This window comes from Phyllobates terribilis, unplaced genomic scaffold (genome assembly GCF_046119375.1).
Source record: "Phyllobates terribilis strain yellow unplaced genomic scaffold, ASM4611937v1 Scaffold_292__1_contigs__length_2399606, whole genome shotgun sequence".
Taxonomy (NCBI): domain Eukaryota; kingdom Metazoa; phylum Chordata; class Amphibia; order Anura; family Dendrobatidae; genus Phyllobates; species Phyllobates terribilis.
This window is the reverse complement of record NW_027363052.1, coordinates 1,238,539-1,260,589: the sequence shown is the minus strand read 5'-3', so window position 1 is coordinate 1,260,589 and position 22,051 is coordinate 1,238,539. Positions and strand designations below refer to the sequence as shown.

The 22,051-nt window shown below is 44.0% G+C and overlaps 1 protein-coding gene across 1 annotated transcript in view; it reads left to right on the top strand.

The window, feature by feature from the left end:
* The window catches only part of LOC141220412 (uncharacterized), a 34,930-nt gene that overhangs the window by 4,480 nt on the left and 8,399 nt on the right, over positions 1–22,051 (top strand). Inside the window, exons 2-6 of the mRNA XM_073666338.1 lie at positions 20,177–20,326; positions 20,456–20,635; positions 20,710–20,833; positions 20,917–21,014; positions 21,213–21,303. Of these exons, the coding sequence (XP_073522439.1) occupies positions 20,249–20,326; positions 20,456–20,635; positions 20,710–20,833; positions 20,917–21,014; positions 21,213–21,303 (571 nt within the window). The 5' untranslated portion in view covers positions 20,177–20,248. The remainder of the gene's footprint in view (positions 1–20,176; positions 20,327–20,455; positions 20,636–20,709; positions 20,834–20,916; positions 21,015–21,212; positions 21,304–22,051) is intronic.

Below are 22,051 nucleotides of genomic sequence, written 5' to 3'. Positions count from 1 at the left end.
TGAAGTGTTATTGACTTGGAGTTACATTGTGTTGTTTAAGTGTTCCCTTTATTTTTTAAGCAGTGTGTGTGTGTATATATATATAATATATTTACATATTTTTATTGATCATATTAAAATTGTATATATATATATCGTTCAAGACAAATTTGTTTTGCATCAGGTTGGAGATGACTACGGAATTGCACCCAATTCCACAAATTATATGCTATTATCCAAATGATCAAAGGTTCATTATTATGCCATCAAGTTTAGTTGATTTGATAATCAGAATTATACTATATCAAATAATAAAGGAGATTATTTATGAAAAATTCTAAAGTGACTAGTGCATCAAATAGATAACAATTGATCATATCATATACTGTGTATAAAAATAATAAATAAACGATACAACAAAGATACCACCTATAAAGTACTCTTGTTCAATATTTCGATATGAAATTGATATGACAAGATTGATAGATTATTAATTACTAGAGATGAGCGAATGTTTTGATGTTCCGGTTCGGCGAATAAACCTGTAACATCAAACTTTGGTTTCCCGCGCTGTCATCTGCGTGACATTGTGGGAATCAGGGCCTGTGATTGGCGGTAATATAGCTACCACCGGACACAGCGCTGCAGGGACCATACTGACAGCTGTCAGCGTGATCCCCGCAGCTTTGACAGTGACCCGCGGTAATATAGCTACCGCCGGTCACAGCGCTGCAGGGACCATACTGACTGCTGTCTGCGTGATCCCCGCAACTGTGACCCGGGGTAAAAAAGCTTATTGAGGGTGACAGGCGCCGGCTGATGGGGCTACTACCCCCATCATCCGGCGCCTCCTGTCATTGTAGACGAGCGCCGCTGATAGGAGAATTAACATCTCATCAGCGCGCTTGCGCGGTGATAGTGAAAGTAAAATTAAAAAAAGTTAAAATATTTAAATAAAAATTCTAAACACATATACTCACCTATGACTTACCTGCACCTTGACCCCGATGTTCTCGTCCCCTGTAAAAAATAAAAAAACACCATATACTCTCTTTACAGATAATTCTCGAAGCCCATCATCACCTGCAATAAAGGTAAAATAATAAACCAACCTCAATCTCACCTGTCTGCCACAGTCCATATAGCGAGGGTCCCACGACGATCTCAGTGATAGACCAGCCACATCCCGAGATATTTATACTCCAATCTGCGTTCTTTTTTAAAGCTACATACAAATGTGCTCACCATCTTTTTATACAGATAATCACCAATAACATTTCATAAAAATATCACATGACCCAGAACAAGTTTAGCAGCAAAAGTTGAGCTAGTATGCCAAATTTCAGCATCATAGCCAGTATAGAACTCTAATGGCTATGTGCCAAAGTTTGTAAAATCCTCTTAGCTGAAGCCGCAGGCTTGGTGGAACCTCCAGTGAAAGGTCAACAGTGCCCAATGTATTTGAGATTTGGCCCTAAAAATTTACAGAACCTCTTTTCAAACATACATGTACATCCTTATAAATTTTCAACAAAATCGGAGAAGGTCGAGTGGGGACGATTTTTAAAACTGGTCCACTAGATGTGGAATGACCCCTCTCCTAATTAGTTTATCCCACAAGTAGTGATTTCACTTTCTAGTTTGTCAGCTTTACTGCAGTTACGCTTTATCCTGGTATACTCTCCCACTGGGATTGCTTTTATGGTGTGACACGGATGACTGCTTGCAGCATGCAGTATCGTATTTCCTGAGCGGGGTTTAGAAAATGTTGAAGTAGCTATACTTCCATTTCCCCCCTCCAGTCTGAGGTCCAAGAATGGAATTACAGTGGGGTGAGTATTGTATGTGAATGACAAATTAAAATCATTAAGATACTGTACAAATTCCGGTATGGCAGATATATTGCCCCTCCATATGAAGAGCAAATCATCGATGTATCTGCCATACCAGAACAGACAATTCACATACGGATTCGCAGAAGTATACAAACATTTATGCTCCCAGAAGGACATTATTAAGTTTGCGAGCGACGGGGAGTATTTAGCTCCCATGGAGACCCCCTTGCACTGAAGGAAAAAAACCTGCTTGTACATAAAAAAAATATTAGTTATTAAAAATTGCACCAATAAGACAATATATTCACATAGATCAGAAGAATAAGCGCTGAATTTAAATATATGATACTTTAGTGTTTGGATAACAATATTATAGGGAATGCAAGTATACAATGACACTACATCGCAGCTAAGCCACGTGTAGTTAGGCTGCCATTCCATTTTAGATACCTGATTTAAGACATCCCTGGAGTCCTTTAAAAATCCTGCAGTTCTTTGAACTAATGGCTGCAATAAATTATCCTTCCAATCCCCTATTAATTCAGTAACTGAGTTTATACCCGATACTATGAGTCTCATCGGGGGAGGAATTATATTTTTTTTGTATTTTTGGCAGACCATATAAACCTGGCAACATTGGTTGCTCCACAATTAAATAATCCCTTTCTTTTTCAGTTATAACCTCTAGGGCAAAACCCTCTTGAATAATAGAATGGGTATCTATAACTAGCTTTTGTAATGCACACGCCCGGACTGACTGGCGTGTGTGTGTATATGTAGTGATTCCACTGGACCATACCGGAGAGTGCCAGGAGGGGCGTAACTAAGTATCTGCCTGATCCGACCAAGGTCGCACGACGGCATACGACGCCAGTGCACCAGGGAGGAACCGAGCAGAGGGACCAGGGTCTACTCCAGGTCAGACTCCGGACACGGCGGTTGGCCCACACCGGGGAATACAGGAACTGGAATGTTAGGCTGGCACACAGACTGGGGGTATAGGCGGACACGGCTGGTAAGCACGACTGGTATGCAGGCAGGGAGGTACTGGCAGGTACAACAGGTTGGAGCACAGAGTGGATAGGAGCCAGTACAGACTGGGACTTCCGGAACAGAACCGCAGATGCGGTAGACAAACACAGCAGGGTGAGACCTCCCGGAGCGGAGCGAGACTGCCGGAGCGGCGAGCAAAGGGTCGGAGCGGAGCGAGACTGCCGGAGCGGCGAGCAAAGGGTCGGAGCGGAGCGAGACTGCCGGAGCGGCGAGCAAAGGGTCGGAGCGGAGCGAGACTGCCGGAGCGGCGAGCAAAGGGTCGGAGCGGAGCGAGACTGCCGGAGCGGCGAGCAAAGGGTCGGAGCGGAGCGAGACTGCCGGAGCGGCGAGCAAAGGGTCGGAGCGGAGCGAGACTGCCGGAGCGGCGAGCAAAGGGTCGGAGCGGAGCGAGACTGCCGGAGCGGCGAGCAAAGGGTCGGAGCGGAGCGAGACTGCCGGAGCGGCGAGCAAAGGGTCGGAGCGGAGCGAGACTGCCGGAGCGGCGAGCAAAGGGTCGGAGCGGAGCGAGACTGCCGGAGCGGCGAGCAAAGGGTCGGAGCGGAGCGAGACTGCCGGAGCGGCGAGCAAAGGGTCGGAGCGGAGCGAGACTGCCGGAGCGGCGAGCAAAGGGTCGGAGCGGAGCGAGACTGCCGGAGCGGCGAGCAAAGGGTCGGAGCGGAGCGAGACTGCCGGAGCGGCGAGCAAAGGGTCGGAGCGGAGCGAGACTGCCGGAGCGGCGAGCAAAGGGTCGGAGCGGAGCGAGACTGCCGGAGCGGCGAGCAAGACGGAGCACAGCGGAAACCGCAGGAGCGGTGAGCGAGACGGAGTAGGGCAGAGGAGAAGAGACAGGGCTCTGTTCACACGGAACAGACAGGAAAGGAAAGGCGAACCAGATACACACTAGATACTTACAAAGAAGTAGCGAGTGAGCACTAAACTCACAACGGAAGTACAGCGACAACGAGTGGGAGTTAGGTACAGGTTCAGACAATGCAGGAAAAGGGAAGGGACAGACATAGAGGCAAAACAGGTAAAAGGTAGAGGAGTGTTCAGACAGGAACTGAGTGTTCGGGCAGAGACCGGCACTGCAGCAAGGAACAGGAACGAGTCTGGGAATGCGGCCCCGAGAGAGGCGGGACGAACAGGCAAGGAGCGTGTTCAGACTGGCCTGGAAATGCAGCCTCCAGGAAAGGCGGACAGACGGGCAAGAAAACACAGAAACAGGTCTAGGTATGCAGCCCCTAGAAGGCAGGACGAACAGGCTAGGAGCGTTTTCAGACTGGTCTGGAAATGCAGCCTAAGGAAGGCGACCGACAACAGGCTAGGAGAAAGTTCAGACAGGACCTGGCATATCAGCGGCAAGAAGCCCACTGAAGGAACAAGATGCTCAGGCAGGGTTTCCTGGGAGGAGCTGGGTTAAATACCAGGTGACAGACAGCAATAGGCTGAGGACGCACAAGGGCTGTGCCTGCAGCACCTACAAGAAACAGGAAGTGATCGGGCGCCGCCGTTAGGCAGCAGAAACAGAGGCAAGCAGACGGCATGGAGGGAAGCCAGAGAGACAGTCTGGACTGGAAATCAAATGCGCGCTCTTGCACAGTGGGAGATGGACCACTATGCAAGGACGCCGCCAGGTATGTTACAGCTTTGATGTGGGATTATCTAGGACTTTTTTATATGTTTTATTATCTGACAGCATTTGTAAATCCTACATCTCTGCTTCCATTAACCGCTTCCGACCTCCCACTTGTAAGGCGGCGGTGTTCACACCGTGCAGTAACTGAGGCAGTGACCCAAGCAAGTCCAACATAAGCAGCTTTTATTCAGCACTCACGGGTAAAACAGAAAGTCCTCTTGTTCTCAGCTGGGTTAACATAAGTCCATAACAACGGTTGCTGTGGGCAACAGCTGCGCCGGGCTGCTCAGAGCCTGACTGGTGCAGAGCCTACCCAGGCGTAGGTTCAGCTACACACAGGCCCGCTAAGCGTTCCTGCTATGTCCCTAGCGGGTCCCAACACTGAACAACACTAATCCTTAATTTATGGTTTTTAAAGGACCTGAGGCAAGAGCCACTGGAAAACCCGGGTTGGAGGGAGGAATCCGCCCCACTGCCTTCCTGTAGTCTCCTCCAAGAAATGGAGGCTCTGCCGGGTTTTACTAATCTGCCTTAGCCAGATAGCCTGACCAGGTCAATGCTCACCTTCATTCCTGCATTGCAGCCGCAGCTGTGTCGGTGGCTGCAATGCACTTCAGTGGGTTTAATAGGTCTCTGTACACATTCTGTGGGATATATACCGTCCCTTGTATACGATCCCCTTCACTGCCTCACACACTGTACATAAACGTCGGCGCTGGCTGGGCTCTGTGCAGCGCCCACGTTTATGAACAATCAGCGGCCTCGCAGCGCTCAGGAACCCCAGGGTCCTGCAAGTGCTGCGGTTGCGGTGCAGAGCAACAGCTCTGATAGGTAACATCATCGGGACCTGATTGGATCAGGTCCCAATGATGCTAACCCTTTGCTATCTTCTATGCCGCGATCCATAGCGATTGCGGCATTTAGGAGATGGTGAGAGGAGAGGGGGTCGTCCACTCACCTTTCCGATGGCCTCCGTGATAGGACCTGGCGTTGTCATGGCAGCAGGAGGTAATATGATGACTTCCTGGTCTGCCATGCACGGTGTCCTGCTAGAATCAGCCAGCAGCTGAGTCTAGCAGGAGATCTGACAGTGTAAAACTGTCTGCTCTCATGCAATGCAATACATGTCTATTGCATTGCGTAAGACTAGTGATCAGAAAAATAAAAATTGGAGTTCCATACAGGGACTAAGTAAAAATGTAAAAAAAAAAAAAAAGTATAAAAAAAATGTTTTCAAACTGTTAAAAAAAAAAAATATATATATATATATATCTCACAAAATAAAATTAAATAAATACGGTAAATAAACCAATAAATCAATATATTTATGCAAAAACAAAAAAAGTACATATATTTGGTATCGCCGCATCTGGAACAACCCTATAAAACTGTTACACTAATTAACCCCTTCTGTAAACACCATAAAAAATAAAAAACGGAGCAAAAAGCTATGCTTTTACATGATACTGCCAAACAAAAAGTGGAATAAAATACAATCAAAAAGCTAAATGGAAATAAAAATGTTACCGCTAAAAACGTCATCTTGTCCTGCAAAAAAAAAGCCGCCATGCAGCTCCATCAGCTGAAAGATAAAAAAGTTGTAGCTCTTTTGTAATTCTTTTGTCTATAAAATAGTTTTTATTGTGTAAAAGCGCCAAAACATAAAAAAACTATGTGTGGTATTACTGTAAACATGCTGACCCGAAGAATAACGCTGCCTTATCAATTTTACACTTGTGGAACGGTATTAAAAAAAACCTCAAAAAAACAAATCCTGAATTGCTGTTTTTTGTTCATTCTACCTCCCAAAAAACAGAATAGGAAACGATCAAAAAATGTCACATGCCCAAAAATGGTACCAATAATAACGTCAACTCGACCCGCAAAAAACAAGCCCTCACATGACTTTGTCGGCCAAAATATGGAAAAATTATAGCTCTCAAAATACGGCGATGCAAAAACTAGATTTTGCGAAAGAAAGCGTCTTTTAGTGTATGACAGCTGTCAATCATAAATACCCTATATAAATCTGGTATCACTGTAATCGCAACGACCCGAAGAATATAGTTGTCTAATCACTTATACCGCATGAGGAACGGCGTAAAAAATAAATAAAAACAATTTTTCACCTGCTGCTAATTTGTTCATTCTGCTTCCCAAAACAATGCAGTATGGCGCGTCTCACGTTTATTCTGCGCTAAGCGCTTACACCGGGGTTTCCGTGTAAATCTCTGAAATACATGATTCAGACGGAACACCCGACGGAAGATTCCCTGTAATGAGGCAGATGGAGGCACCATGGACACCGTCTAGCCTATCATCCCACAGTGTCAGGTTTTTTTAGACATGCGTAAAAGTGTGATTGGCCACAATTTTGTGCACCTCTGGAAAAAAAGGACACCGCTAAACAGAGCCAAGACTGAGTCCTGAGTAACTCTGCTGCCTCACTATAGTGAATGGATCCCTCGGGGGTTTCATCTGAATTACATCACTTGGAGATTTAGATGGAAACTCCGATGTAAGTGCTCAGCGTAGAGAGCCGGATAAACGTTATGTAAAATGTTCCCAATAAAAGCTTCAACTCAATCCACAAAAAAAGCAAGTCCCCACTCAGGTCTGTCATCTAACGAAAATATAAGGGACTTTCAAGTTACTGGTAGCACAAAGGCTCTGGAAAAGCGAAATGGCCCTTGCCCCCCAAAAGAAATTCAGCAAATCCTGTGCTCCCAAGTCCAAATGCTCCCCTCCCTTCTGAGCCCCACAATGTGCCTAAACTATATTTAGGGTCCACATGTCTGGCATTCCTGTAGCGATGAGAGCCCGCCTAATTTACAGGTGCATGTCTACAGAAGCATGAGCTGGCCACAACGTACTGGTCACTACAACGGCAGTTTGAAATTTTCACTCAGCAACATCCACTGCAGGATGTTTCTGGAAAACACGCATGAAGTGAAAATTGTCACTACACCTGTATGTAAATTTCCAAAGGGGTATAATTTCCAAAATGGGGTCCCTTGAGGGGGGATTCTGCTCTTCTAGCACTTAGGGGCTCTGTATGGAGTCCTCAAACTACCGTATATTCCGGCGTATAAGACGACTTTTGAAGACTGAAAAATCTGTCTAGTCTGGGGTCGTCTTATACGCCGGTAATGTTTTTGAACTTTCAGAAATTGACATGCGGGGATACTCTGGGGGTGTTAATAAGCTGCCGTGGCCGTATCCCTGCCATGTGGGAGTTAATATAAGGTGGAGGGAGTTAAAATACGGCGGCGGTAGGTCCAGACAGTCAGCGCTTCTGTGCTGAAACTGACACATCGCTGCGCTGTGTCTTCTCAGGCCTGGGACACAGCGCAGCGTATTCCCAGCAGCGGAGACAGACAGAACCTAGCGAACTTTTCTGACACATCGCAGTGTCTTCCCAGGTCCGGACACAGCGCAGGGCTTCTGTGCCGACAGCTTTCACTTGTCACAGAAGCGCTGCGCTGTGTCCGGAGCTGGGAAGTTCGCATCGCTTCTGTGACAAGTAGTGTTGAGCATTCCGATACTGTAATATCGGGTATCGGCCGATATTCGCGGTATCGGAATTCCGATACTTGATTCCGATACTTTTACAATATCGAATACCGGAATCGGAAGTTCCCATAATGCCTGTGCTCTGCAGTGTCTCTGAAGGATGACAAGCTGGATGGCAGAGCTCAGCTGAGATCCAGCCTGTCATCAGAATGCCATCCCAGCGTGGGAGAATTCTCCTGATTGTTTAAAAGCCGGCGGGCGGTAAAAAGCCGCCTGCTTTTAAACAATCACACAGCCCCATACTGCTTCCCCGCAGCCTTCCACCCCGATCCTCCGCTCCCCTCGCCACCTCCCATCCCGATCGTAAGTTAGGACCGGGCGGGGAGTGCAGCACAAAGGAGCGGGGAGCGAAGGACCCGGGCGGGGAAGCCGGCAGTGAAAAGACTTCACCGCCGGCTTTCCCGTTCTGTGCTGCTCTTTCCCGCCGGTTATTTCAAATGAACAGCTGAGGTATCAGGTGATGCCGATCAGCTGTTCATTTGAAGTCGCCGCGGTGCCCTCAGAGGGTTCATGTGAGTTCATGCTTGACTGCATTGCATGAACTCACATGAACTTTCCCACGGTCTCACAGGTCAGCCTCACCTCCCAGACCCGTCATGATTGGTGTGTGCGGGTGTCTGCGAGTGTGTGTGGGGTGTCTGTGCGATGTCTGCGGGTGTGTGCGGTGTCTGTGAGATGTCTGCGAGTGTGTGCGGGTGTGCGCGGTGTCTGTGCGATGTGTCTGTGCGATGTCTGCGAGTGTGTGCGGGTGTGCGCGGTGTCTGTGCGATGTCTGTGCGATGTGTGCGGTGTCTGTGCGGTGTCTGTGCGATGTCTGCGGGTGTGTGCGGTGTCTGTGCGATGTGTGCGGGTGTGTGCGTGCAGGCAGACATAGGCCGATGTGACACTACTACTCCCATCGGACTATGTCTGTCCCCCGTCCACTCCTGCCAGCAGGATCAGCTCGATGGGAGCAGTAGTTCCCATCAGCCTGATCCTGCTATATAAATTGCCCTACTGTGTCCCCAATAAATGTTAAATACATGTCATTGGTGGCCAGTGGTTACCTACAATAAATTAGTTCATACATTACCAGTCCCCGCCGATCGCCACCTAAAATAAAGTAAAAAATAAAAAACTACACCTATACTCACCTAGACACCTAATTCCCCGAAGCCATCGATCTCCTGTAATAAAATATAAAATAATAAACCACAACCTTATCCTTACCCCTCCGTAGTAGTCCACGAGTGTCCCACGAAGATCTCCAGTTCAGAGCAGCCACATAGAATGTGACCGCTCTCAACCGCTGCCGCCGCTAGAATGACGGGGCCGTAAAGCAGCCCGTCATTGCATAAGCGGGTTCGCCGGAGTTCAGGCAGCGCTGCTCCGGTTAGCTGCTTTACGGCCCTGCTGTATCGTGAGAAATTCCCACGGTACAGCAGTGCCGTAAAGGAGGTCTCCGGAGCTGCGCTGACTGAATGCACTCCGGTGACCTCAGTCAGGGGCTCCCGCTGCCGGGAGCGGACGTGTTCCCGGCAGCGTGAGCTTACAGCAGCCATGCACAGCTGTCACCATCTCCAGATGTGACAGCTGTGCATGGGAGATCAGCGCAGGAACGTGGACAGGTAACTATTTTTTTTTTTTTAGTAAACTAAGAATTAAATAAAATGGTGTGGTTTATTTCAAATAAATTATTTTTTTCTTGGTGTAGTGTGTGTTTTTTCTTTTTAACACTTTGTAGGTTAGTAATGGGGGTGTCTTATAGACGCCCATCATTACTAACCTGGGCTTCATGGCAGCTGGCGCTGACATGAACCCCAGCCCTATTACCCCCTGCCACCGCACCAGGGCAGCGTGGAAGAGCGAGGCTAAGTGCCAGAATTGGTGCATCCTATGGATGCGCCATTTCTGGGGCGGCTGACGGCTGGTGTTTCTAGCCTGGGAGCGGACCAATATTCATGGCACCCTTCCTGGGCTATTAATATCAGCCCCCAGCTGTCTGCCTAAGCCTTTGCTAGCTATTAAAATAGGGGGGACCCCACGTCATTTTTTTGGCGGGGTCCCCCATTTTAATAGCTAGTAAAGGCTAGGTATTCAGCTGGGGGCTGATATTAGTAGTCTGGAAAGCTCCGTGGGTATTACCCCCTTCCCAGGCTTCAAACATCTGCCCCAGCTGTCTGCTTAACCTCCGCTAGAGACTAAAATTAAGGGGAACCCCACACCAATTTTTTTTAAAATAAATCCTTTATTTTAACACTAAATGACAAGTACAGTAATCAACACTGTCACTGTACTTCATATATATGTGACTGACATGTTTCTATCTATCTAATCTATGTATGATTCTCTATTCCTTCTATTCTAAATTGTCGGGTACAGATGCTGAATTGCCGGCCGGCTTTTTTAAAGAGACGGTGCATGAAAACACTATTATTTTTTTAAATAAATCCTTTACACTAAATGACAAGTACAGTAAGCAACACTGTCACTGTACTTCATATATATGTGACTGACTTGTTTCTATCTATCTAATCTATGTATGATTCTCTATTCCTTCTATTCTAAATTGTCGGGTACAGATGCTGAATTGCCGGCCGGCTTTTTTAAAGAGACGGTGCACGAAAACACTATTATATTTTTTAATAAATCCTTTACACTAAATGACAAGTACAGTAAGCAACAATGTCACTGTACTTCATATATATGTGACTGACATATTTCTATCAATCTAATCTATGTGTGAAGCTCTATTCTTTCTGTTGTAAATTGTCGGGTACCGGTGTATGCCGCTGATGAAAATGGATGATAGTAATGTTGTTGTTGTATGCCTTATGTTTATGAGTGACAGTTTTCCTGCTATATACCTGCATGTCATAAGAATTTAAATTAAAAAAGGACCATGTTAAATTCAAATCTGTTTTTTTTAAAATTTTTACCGGTGTTTGGTATGCGTTGGAAAAGGGGTAGTCTTATACGGTGAATATATCTTAAACTCTATATTTTAACAGGAAAGTAGGTGGGTCGTCTTATACACCAGGTCGTCTTATACGCCGGAATATACGGTATTCTACAATAATTTGTTCTCCAGGAGTCAAATAGCGCTCCCTCCCTCCTGAGTCTTGCCGTATGGCTAGGCGGTACTGTACAGCCACATATGGGGTATTGCCACGTTTAGAAGAAATTGTGTGACACATTTCGGCACCATTTTTACCCATTCCCCTGTGTGAAAATGTAAAATCTGAGGCTAAAACAATTTTTGTGGTAAAAATTTAATTATTTTTTCCTCACTGCCAAATGGTATAAATTTCTGTCACATGTGATGTAAATATGATCACTGCACCCCTAGATGAATTCATTGAGAGGTGTCGTTTGTAAAATGGAGTCATTTATGGGGGGGTTTCTTCTGTTCTGGGACCTCAGGGGCTCTCCCAGTGGGTCATGTCACCTGCAAACCACAACAGTAAAATCTGCGCTGTAACATGGCGCTCCTTACCTTATGAGCTTTGCATTGTGCCTGCAAAGTAGTTTTCGACCACTTATGGGGTATTGATGTACTTAAGAGAAGCTGTGTAACATTTTCTCTTATTACCCCTTTTGAAAACTGCAAACTTGGGGTCAAAGCAACACTTGAATGGAAAAAAATAGTAATATTTCATTTACTCAGCCCAATGTTATACAAGTTTGTGTATCGCCTGAGGGTTAAAAAATACTCACTACTCCCCTAGATGAATTCCTTGAGAGGTGTAGTTTACAAAATGGTGTCACTTGTGGGGGTTTCTGCTGTTTTGGTATGTCAGCGACTCTTCAAATGTGACATGGTGTCTGCAACCTCTTCCAAGCCCTGCCGTGCGCTAAAGCAGTAGTTTTCCTCCCCATATGGGGTATCGGCTTAATCAGGAGGAATTGCACAACAAACTGCATGGTGCAATTTCTCCTGTTACCCTTATGAAAATGTAAAATTGGGGGCTGAAAAACATTTTTGTGGGAAAAATGTGAAAGTTTTATTTTTACGGCTTAATGTTATAAACTTCTGTGAAGCACCTGGGGGTTTAAGGTGCTCACCACACATCTAGATAAGTTCCCTGAGTGGTCTGGTTTCCAAAATGGTGTCACTTGTGGGGGGTTTCCACTGTTTAAGCACATCAGAGGCTCCCCAAACACGAGTTGGCGTCCACTATTTATTTAAGCAAATTTTACATTTAAAAAGTCAAATGGTGCTCCTTCCCTTCCGAGCCCTGCCGTGCGCCCCCACAGTAGTTTTCCCTCACATATGGGGTATCAGTGTGCTCAGGAGAAACTGCACAACACATTTTGTAGTTCATTTTTTCCTGTTACCCTTACGAAAAAAATTTAAAAAAAATTTGGTCTAAAGTAACATTTTTGTGAAAAAAAGTTAAATGTTCATTGTTTACTTCCATATTCCAAAAATTCCTGTGAATCACCTGAAGGGTTAATAAACTTATGGAATGTGGTTTTGAGCCCCTTGAGGGGTGCAGTTTTTAGAATGGTGTCACTTTGGATTATTTTCTGTCATAAAGGCCCCTCAAAGTCACTTCAAATAAAATGTGGTCCCTAAAAAATGGTTTTGTAAATTTTGTTGGATAAATGAGAAATCAATGGTCAACTTTTAACCCCTATAACTTCCTAAGAAAAAAAATTTGGTTCCAAAATTGTGCTCATGTAAAGTAGACATGTTAGAAATGTTATTAACTATTTTGTGTGACATATCTCTCTGATTTAAGGGCATAAAAATTCAAAGTTTGAAAATTGCAACATGCCAAATTTCCGATTTTTTTCACAAAGTAACGCAAGTCATATCGAATAAATTTTACCACAATCATGACATACAATATGTCACGAAAAACAGTCTCAGAATCGGTGGGATCCGCTGAAGCGTTCCAGAGTAATTACCTCATAAAGTGACAGTGGTCAGATTGACCAAAAATTGGCCTGATCACGAAGGCGAAAACAGGCTCTGGCGTTAAAGGGTTAATACTACTACTCCTCCCTTGTCTGACATTCTTATGACAAGATCTTTCATACATTTTAATTCTTGAAGGGCAATCCGTTCTTTCTTGGTCACATTTCACTTGGCAGTCCCCATATTTGAGATGAATACAACACCTTTAACTCTTGCTGCACAACATCCTGAAAAATATCCATTGAATCAGATCTGCACTGAATAGGATAAAATCCTAAAAATTTGACTTTGGTTTCTTTGGATATGGGTCACACTATGACTAAGAACATCTGAGTTCGAAACATGTTATTGTGATTCCTAAGTCCCATTGTCTTGTTTTAACTTTTTCACAATAAATGGAGTTTTAGCTTTTTTCACATTACCTGGATTTCGTGCTGGATTTTTCGCCCTTCTGTGGAGTGGGTACGGAAAGTATTCAGACCCCTTTAAATTTTTCACTCTTTGTTTCATTGCAGCCATTTGGTAAATTCTAAAAAGTTCATTTTTTTCTCATTAAAGTACACTCTGCACCCCATCTTGACTGAAAAAAAACAGAAATGTAGACATTTTTGAAAATGTAAAACTGAAATATCACATGGTCATGAGTATTCAGACCCTTTGCTCAGTATTGAGTAGAAGCACCCTTTTGAGCTAGTACAGCCATGAGTCTTCTTGGGAATAATGCAACAAGTTTTTCACAGCTGGATTTGGGGATCCACTGCCATTCTTCCTTGCAGATCCTCTCCAGTTCTGTCAGGTTGGATGGTGAATGTTGGTGGACAGCCATTTTCAGTTCTCTCCAGAGATGCTCAATTGGGTTTAGGTCAGGGCTCTGGCTGGGCCAGTCAAGAATGGTCACAGAGTTGTCCTGAAGCCACTCCTTTTGTTATTTTAGCTGTGTGATTAGGGTCATTGTCTTGTTGGAAGGTGAACTTTCCACCAAGTCTGAGGTCCAGAGTACTGTGGAAGAGGTTTTCTTCCAGGATATCTCTGTACTTGGCCGCATTCATGTTTCCTTCAATTGCAACCAGTCGTCCTGTCCCTGCAGCTCAAAAACACCCCCATAGCATGATGCTGCCACCACCATGTTTCACTGTTGGTATTGTATTGGGCAGGTGATGAGCAGTGCCTGGTTTTCTCCACACATACCGCTTAGAATTATTACCAAAAAGTTCTATCTTCATCTCATCAGACCAGAGAATCTTATTTCTCATAGTCTGGAAGTCCTTCATGTGTTTTTGAGCAAACTGTATGCAGGCTTTCATATGTCTTGCCCCGAGGAGAGGCTTCCATCGGGCAACTCTGCCATAATGGCCCGACTGGTGGAGGGCTGCAGTGATAGTTAACTTTGTGGACTTTTCTTCCATATCCCTATTGCATCTCTGGAGCTCAGCCACAGTGATCTTGGGCTTCTTCTTTACCTCTCTCACCAAGGCTCTTCTCCCACAGTTTGGCTGGATGGCCAGGTCTAGGAAGACTTCTGGTGGTCCCAAACTTCTTCCATTTAAGGATTATGGAGGCCACTGTGCTCTTGGGAACCTTGAGTAAAGCAGAAATTCATTTGTAACCTTGGCCAGATCTGTGCCTTGCCACAATTCTGTCTCTGAGCTGCTTGGGCAGTTCCTTTGAGCTCATGATTCTCATTTAGTCTGACATGCACTGTGAGCTGTGAGGTCTTATATTGACAGGTGTGTGCTTTTCTGAATCAAGTCCTATCAGTTTAATTAATCACAGCTGGACTCCAATGAAGGAGTAGAACCATCTCAAGGAGGATCACAAGGAAATTGACAGCATGTGACTTAAATATGAGTGTCTGAGCAAAGGGTCTGAATACTTATGACCATGTGATATTTCAGTTTTTCTTTTTTAATAAATTTACAAAAAATGTCTACATTTCTGTTTTTTTTCAGTCAAGATGGGGAGCAGAGTGTACTTTAATGAGAAAAAAATGAACTTTTTAGAATTTACCAAATGGCTGCAATGAAACAAAGAGTGAAAAAAATAAAGGGGTCTGAATACTTACCTTGCCACACAAAAGGTTGGTATATAAAATGAGAATGCTTGGTCTGGGGGATAATGTGTGCAAGTGGGTAAATAGCTGGCTGAGTGATAGAAAGCAGAGGGTGGTTATCAATGGAGTAAGCTCAGGGTGTGTCAGGGTTACTAGCGGGGTGCCTCAAGGGTCTGTCTTGGGCCCTATATTATGTAATATATTTATTAATGATCTAGTGGAAGGGTTGCATAGTAAAATAGCAATATTTGCAGATGATACTAAACTTTGTAAAGTAGTTAATACAGATGAGGATAGGGCACAGCTACAGGAGGATTTAGATAAATTGGGGAGTTGGGCCAAAAAATGGCAAATGGGGTTCAATGCCGATAAATGTAAGGTCATGCACATGGGAAAGAAAAACAGCAGTCACCCATACATATTAAATGGGAAACCGTTGGGGAAATCTGACATGGAGAAGGACCTGGGCTTCTTGGTTAACAGCAAATTAAATTGGAGTGCCCAGTGTCAGGCTGCAGCTGTGAAGGCAAATAGAGTCATGGCATGCATCAGAAGAGGAATAGGGGCATATGATGAGAACATTGTTCTTCCTCTGTATAAAGCGCTGGTAAGGCCGCACTTAGAATATTGTGCACAGTTCTGCGCTCCGGTGCTCAGGAAAGACATATTGGAGCTAGAGAGGGTACAAAGGAGGGCGACTAAGGTAATAAAGGGAATGGAGGGACTAGAATACCCAGAGAGGTTGTCAAAATTAGGCCTATTTACGTTGGAAAAGAGAAGGCTTAGGGGAGACCTCATAAACATGTATAAATACATCAGGGGGCAGTACAGAGATATCTCCCATGACCTGTTTATACCAAGGATGGTGACAAAGACGAGGGGGCACAATATGCATCTGGAGGAAAGGCGGTTCCTGCACCAGCATAGAAGGGGATTCTTTACAGTCAGAGCTGTGAGACTCTGGAACTCTCTGGGAGAGGAAGTGGTGATGTCCAACTCACTTAATGAGTTCAAGAGAGGCCTGGACGCCTTTCTTGAGAACAATAAAATTACATCTTATGCTTAGTGATAGTTAATTAATCCAGGGATTTAATCTGACTGCCAGATTGGAGTCGGGAAGTGAATTTTTCCTCAATGATGTAAATTGGCCTATACTGCATGGGTTTTTTTTTTGCCTTCCCCTGGATCAACGCTGTGGAATAGCTGCCGTGCACAAGAAATAGGCTGAACTGGATGGACGCTTGTCTTTTTTCGGCCTTATAAACTATGTTACTATGTTCCATACCCACTGTGTGTGTGTGTATGTGTATATATATATATATATACAGTACAGACCAAAAGTTTGGACACACCTTCTCATTTAAAGATTTTTCTGTATTTTCATGACTATGAAAATTGTACATTCACACTGAAGGCATCAAAACTATGTATTAACAGATGTGGAATTATATACTTAACAAAAAAGTGTGAAAGAACTGAAAATATGTCTTATATTCTAGGTTCTTCAAAGTAGCCACCTTTTGCTTTGATGACTGCTTTGCACACTCTTGGCATTCTCTTGATGAGCTTCAAGAATCTTTCCAAATCAGACAATGTGATTTTCAGGATTTGTTTTCTCATTTTGTCGCTCATAGTTGAGGTCGACCTATGATGTCAATTACAGGCCTCTCTCATCTTTTAAAGTGGGAGAACTTGCACAATTGGTGGCTGACTAAATACTTTTTTTCCCCACTGTATAATATAGTGTGTGTATGCTAATTATACGTTCTATAGGGCTTCTGAGGGACACAATTGTCGTTCCTTAGGGTGCCAACCTCCTCTTCTAGGCAGCATCAGCTTAGTTTAGGTACGGGATTGGGTAAGGTAGTGACTGTATCAATCCTTCATTGTTTACATCTGTTTATATACAGTACATCCACAACAAGCCATTGAGCTTGTAATTTTGCTTGTGTTAACCCCTTCATGACTGGGCCATTTTCCATTTTTGCATTTTCTTTTTCTGCTCCCTTTCTTCCCACAGCCATAACTTTTTTATTTTTTGGTAAAAAAACAAAGCCACAATAAGAAGAATTAAAATTCCCCCAAAATTGAAGAAAAAAAGAAAAAAAATTTCTTCTTATTGTGGCTTTGCGTTTTATGTTTAGAGTAGGGACTCATAAGCATGAGGACCCTTGACGCGGGTTACGAGCTTGAGTATTTTGCCCAAAATATCGGCCAATACGTCATATATTATATATGCATTTTTATTATTAATGCAGAAGAAACATTCATAAAGTGTTGTGCCTGCTATCTGATGTATATACTGTACTTCTCATCAAGTTCTTGTTAAGTGTGGAAAAGTTTGCCTTTGGACTTTTCCCTCATTAATCTCCATACCATCTGGTCCGTGCCTGCCAAGTACAGCAGCGGCATGCGGTCTGCGGAGTCGGGAGATATGACTCCACCAGATATACAGTATATATTTATAGATACAGTACAGACCAAAAGTTTGGAAACACCTTCTCATTTAAAGATTTTTCTGTATTTTCATGACTTTGAAAATCGTACATTCACACTGAAGGCATCAAAACTATGAATTAACACACGTGGAATTATATACTTAACAAAAAAGTGTGAAACAACTGAAAATATGTCTTATATTCTAGGTTCTTCAAAGTAGCCACCTTTTGCTTTGATGACTGCTTTGCACACTCTTGGCATTCTCTTGATGTACAGTTGAAACCAGAAGTTTACATACACTATATAAAGACACACATGCATGTTTCTCTCAATATCTGACATGAAATCAGAATAAACCTTTCCAGTTTTAGGTCAAATAGGATTACCATAATTTACCATAATTTTTAATATTTGCCAGATGAGAGAGAATGTTTTAAGGCATTTTTATTACTTACTGCAAAGTTAAAACATTACATACATTTCATTAGTATTTGGTACCATTGCCCTTAAACTTGTCTTGTGCTTTTTGCATGTTTTTACTATTTCTGCTCTTTTCTGGTGTCTTTCTTGTAACATAGGAAAGACTAAGGCCAGAAATAAACACCATAAAACAATGTACATGAAGACTTTGGTATCAATTAATTTCTGTCCGAGGTGTTTGTGTGAACAAAAAAGCTTTTAGAAAAGCCTCAAACTTCTGTGTGTGAATCAGACATGAGATCTAATATGATACAAGATTACAGTCCGGGGAAGAAGGGAAACATTCATATAGACGACCGGTGGAGATGTAGTCGGTGACGGATTCTGGCCCAATATGTTTCTAGAGCCGTAGTAGAAAATGAAGATGCCGTCCTCCTCATGAAGTAGTTATTTCTCATGTCACGTGCAATGAATATCTCCTGCAGTATTGCTAATACTGATTCCAGTGTCTGTAAATGAGACGAGAATTAGCTTTATGAAAGATGAGTCTATGAGAAACGTGTTCAGCTGCAGACTCTGAGGAAGAAACTGCTTGTTGTCTGTGGCCTAAAATACACTGCTCAAAAAAATAAAGGGAACACTTAAACAACAGAATATAACTCCAAGTAAATCAAACTTCTGTGAAATCAAACTGTCCACTTAGGAAGCAACACTGATTGACAATCAATTTCACATGCTGTTGTGCAAATGGAATAGACAATAGATGAAAATTATTGGCAATTATCAAGACACCCTCAATAAAGGAGTGGTTCTGCAGGTGGGGACCACAGACCACATCTCAGCACCAATGCTTTCTGGCTGATGTTTTGGTCACTTTTGAAAGTTGGTTGTGCTTTCACACTCATGGTAGCATGAGACGGACTCTACAACCCACAGAAGTTGCTCAGGTAGTGCAGCTCATCCAGGATGGCACATCAATGCGAGCTGTGGCAAGAAGGTTTGCTGTGTCTGTCAGCGTAGTGTCCAGAGGCTGGAGACGCTACCAGGAGACAGGCCAGTACACCAGGAGATGTGGAGGGGGCCGTAGGAGGGCAACAACCCAGGAGCAGGACCGCTACCTCCACCTTTGTGCAAGGAGGAACAGGAGAAGCACTGCCAGAGCCCTGCAAAATGACCTCCAGCTGGCCACAAATGTGCATGTGTCTGCACAATCAATAAGAAACAGACTCCATGAGGGTGGTATGAGGGCCCGACGTCCCAACACCGTGCAGAACGCTTGGCATTTGCCACAGAACACCAGGATTGGCAAAGTCGCCACTGGTGCCCTGTGCGCTTCACAGATGCAAGCAGGTTCACACTGAGCACATGTGAGAGACGTAACAGAGTCTGGAGACGCCGTGGAGAGCGATCTGCTGCCTGCAACATCCTTCAGCATGACCTGTTTGGCAGTGGGTCAGTAATGGTGTGGTGTGGCATTTCTTTGGAGGCCCACACAGCTCTCCATGTGCTTGCCAGATGTAGCCAGACTGCCATTAGGTACCAAGGTGAGATCCTCAGACCCCTTGCGAGACCATATGCTGGTGCGGTTGGCCCTGGGTTCCTCCTAATGCAGGACAATGCCAGACCTCATGTGGCTGGAGTGTGTCAGCAGTTCCTGCAAGATGAAGGCATTGAAGCTATGGACTGGCCCGCCTGTTCCCCAGACCTGAATCCGATTGAGCACATCTGGGACATCATGTCTCGCTCCATCCACCAACGTCACGTTGCACCACAGACTGTCCAGTAGTTGGCGGTAGTCCAGGTCTGGGAGGAGATCCCACAGGAGACCATCCGCAACCTCATCAGGAGCATGCCCAGGCATTGTAGGGAGATCATACAGGCACGTGGCTACACACAATACTGAACCTAATTTTGACTTGTTTTAAGGACATTACATCAAAGTTGGATTAGCCTGTAATGTGTTTTTCCACTTTCATTTTGGTGGTGACTCCAAATCCAGGCCTCCATTGGTTAATAAATGTGATTTCCATTGATGATTTTTGTGTGATTTTGTTGTCAGCACATTCAACTTTGTACAGAACAAAGTATTCAATGAGAATATTTCATTAATTCAGATCTAGGATGTGTTATTTGAGTGTTCCCTTTATTTTTTTGAGCAGTGTATATAGGTTTTATTTCTAGATGTAAAGAAGAAAACTAAATACTGTAAAATTATAAATCTCCTCATGTTTTCCCAGATTATCTCCAGTAATTGTATTATTACACAGGATTTTTATGATGCTACATCAGCTCATCGTGTTCTCGTTCAGGTCTCTACAATATCGGATCCTCTCAGTAAAGATCGTCTATACAAGTGAATTTTCCTGATTTATCCATCAAAGATGGAAATGGACAGAGACAAGATGGCGGAGAGGATATTACACCTCACGCTAGAGATCCTCTTCCGGCTTACTGGAGAGGTGAGAGATTCTGATGACGTCTCATTACATCATTCTTATCTATGGGAATAACAGATGGACAGAACTGGGGAGGTGAGGACTCTGGAAATGTCTGGAGTGAGATTTATGAATGTGTCTCTCCATAACCAGGATTACACAGTAGTGAAGAAGACCTCTAGTGGGCGCTGTCAGCACCCTGTGTCTGAGGGATGGGGAAGACCCCTGAGCCCAATCACAGGGCCTCCATCTCACCCCTTCATACATGAGGACATCAATGACCAGAAGATCCTAGAACTCACCTACATGATGATTGAGCTGCTGACTGGAGAGGTGACACTGCTGGGACATTATACAGTAACGCTATGAAGGGATCGGTGGGTTGACTGTATCATTGTATATGTCAGGTTCCTATAAGGTGTCAGGATGTTGCAGTCTATTTCTCCATGGAGGAGTGGGAGTATTTAGAAGGACACAAAGATCTGTACAAGGACATCATGATGGAGGTTCCTCAGCCCCTCACATCACCAGGTAATAGACAGGACTAAATACACACGGCCTATAATTATCTGTATGTAAAGAATGAATTCAGTCCCTATATGTGTTTCCTCCAGTTTTATCCAGTAAGAGGACAACACCAGAGAGATGTCCTCGTCCTCTTCTTCCACAGGACTGCAAACAAGAAGATCCCAATGCTCCTCAGGATCATCAGGTAGATGGAGAGAAAGTGTCATGAGATCTCCCCTATGATGTGTAGACAGCTGTGAAGATCTTGTGCTCAGTCTTGTTTTATCCACCAGTATTATATGTTTTATACTTGTGTAATGAGAACGGTGGAGATGGCAGGATTAGAGCTGATCATAGATGAGACTTCTCCATCTGTCTGTGACTTTTACAATATTTGTTTCAGGTTGAAGATCTGACCCATATGAATACTACAGAGACATATGTGAGGGGTGATGAGCGGTGTAAAGAGATGATTCCTACAGATAACCTCCCAGGTGAGTAGTAACCACTAAATGCAGAGAAGTTTCAGATTCTTATAAGTCACCGGCTGTGGCTGCTTTATCGGTTGTGTAGTCCGGCCGTATCACAATCGTGTGATCACCATTTTGCCTCTAGACCACAACATTCTCCTCCACCCGAAACTGTTCAAATGATTTTGGCTATTGAAAGCCCTTTTCTATAGAACTTATAACTTGGAGGATCCACCTACTCCCTGTGATTAGAAGACGCTGACTATTACCTCCTCAGATCTGTAAACTACAAAACCAGATGACAATGTACGTAGAATGTACAGGCAGTTTAGAAAATCACTTGAAGAAAATATTATGATGGGCCTGTAAGAGAAAGCGGAGGGTAATGATGCTGTTGGCTTCCTAGAACCCTGGTATCTTATTGGATGAATCTACCTTCTCTCCCTTCTGTGCTGCTGAATGTTCTCATATGGTCCCTACAAGACCAGGTCCAGTTTTAATGACCAAACTTCACTTTTATGATCGACAACATTAAACGTGCAGTGAGGCCAAGTGTGAATTTCTGTACAATAACAACAGAGTTTCCCTTTTGTCCTGATTTTTCAATTTCTTTTAAAACCGACTGACTTCATACAGGATCGCGATTAACTATGCAAAAAACATTACACCTGTGCCATGATATACAGGTGCTTCTCAATAAATTAGAATATCATCAAAAAGTTAATTTATTTCAGTAATTCAAAAAAGTGAAACTCATATATTATATAGAGTC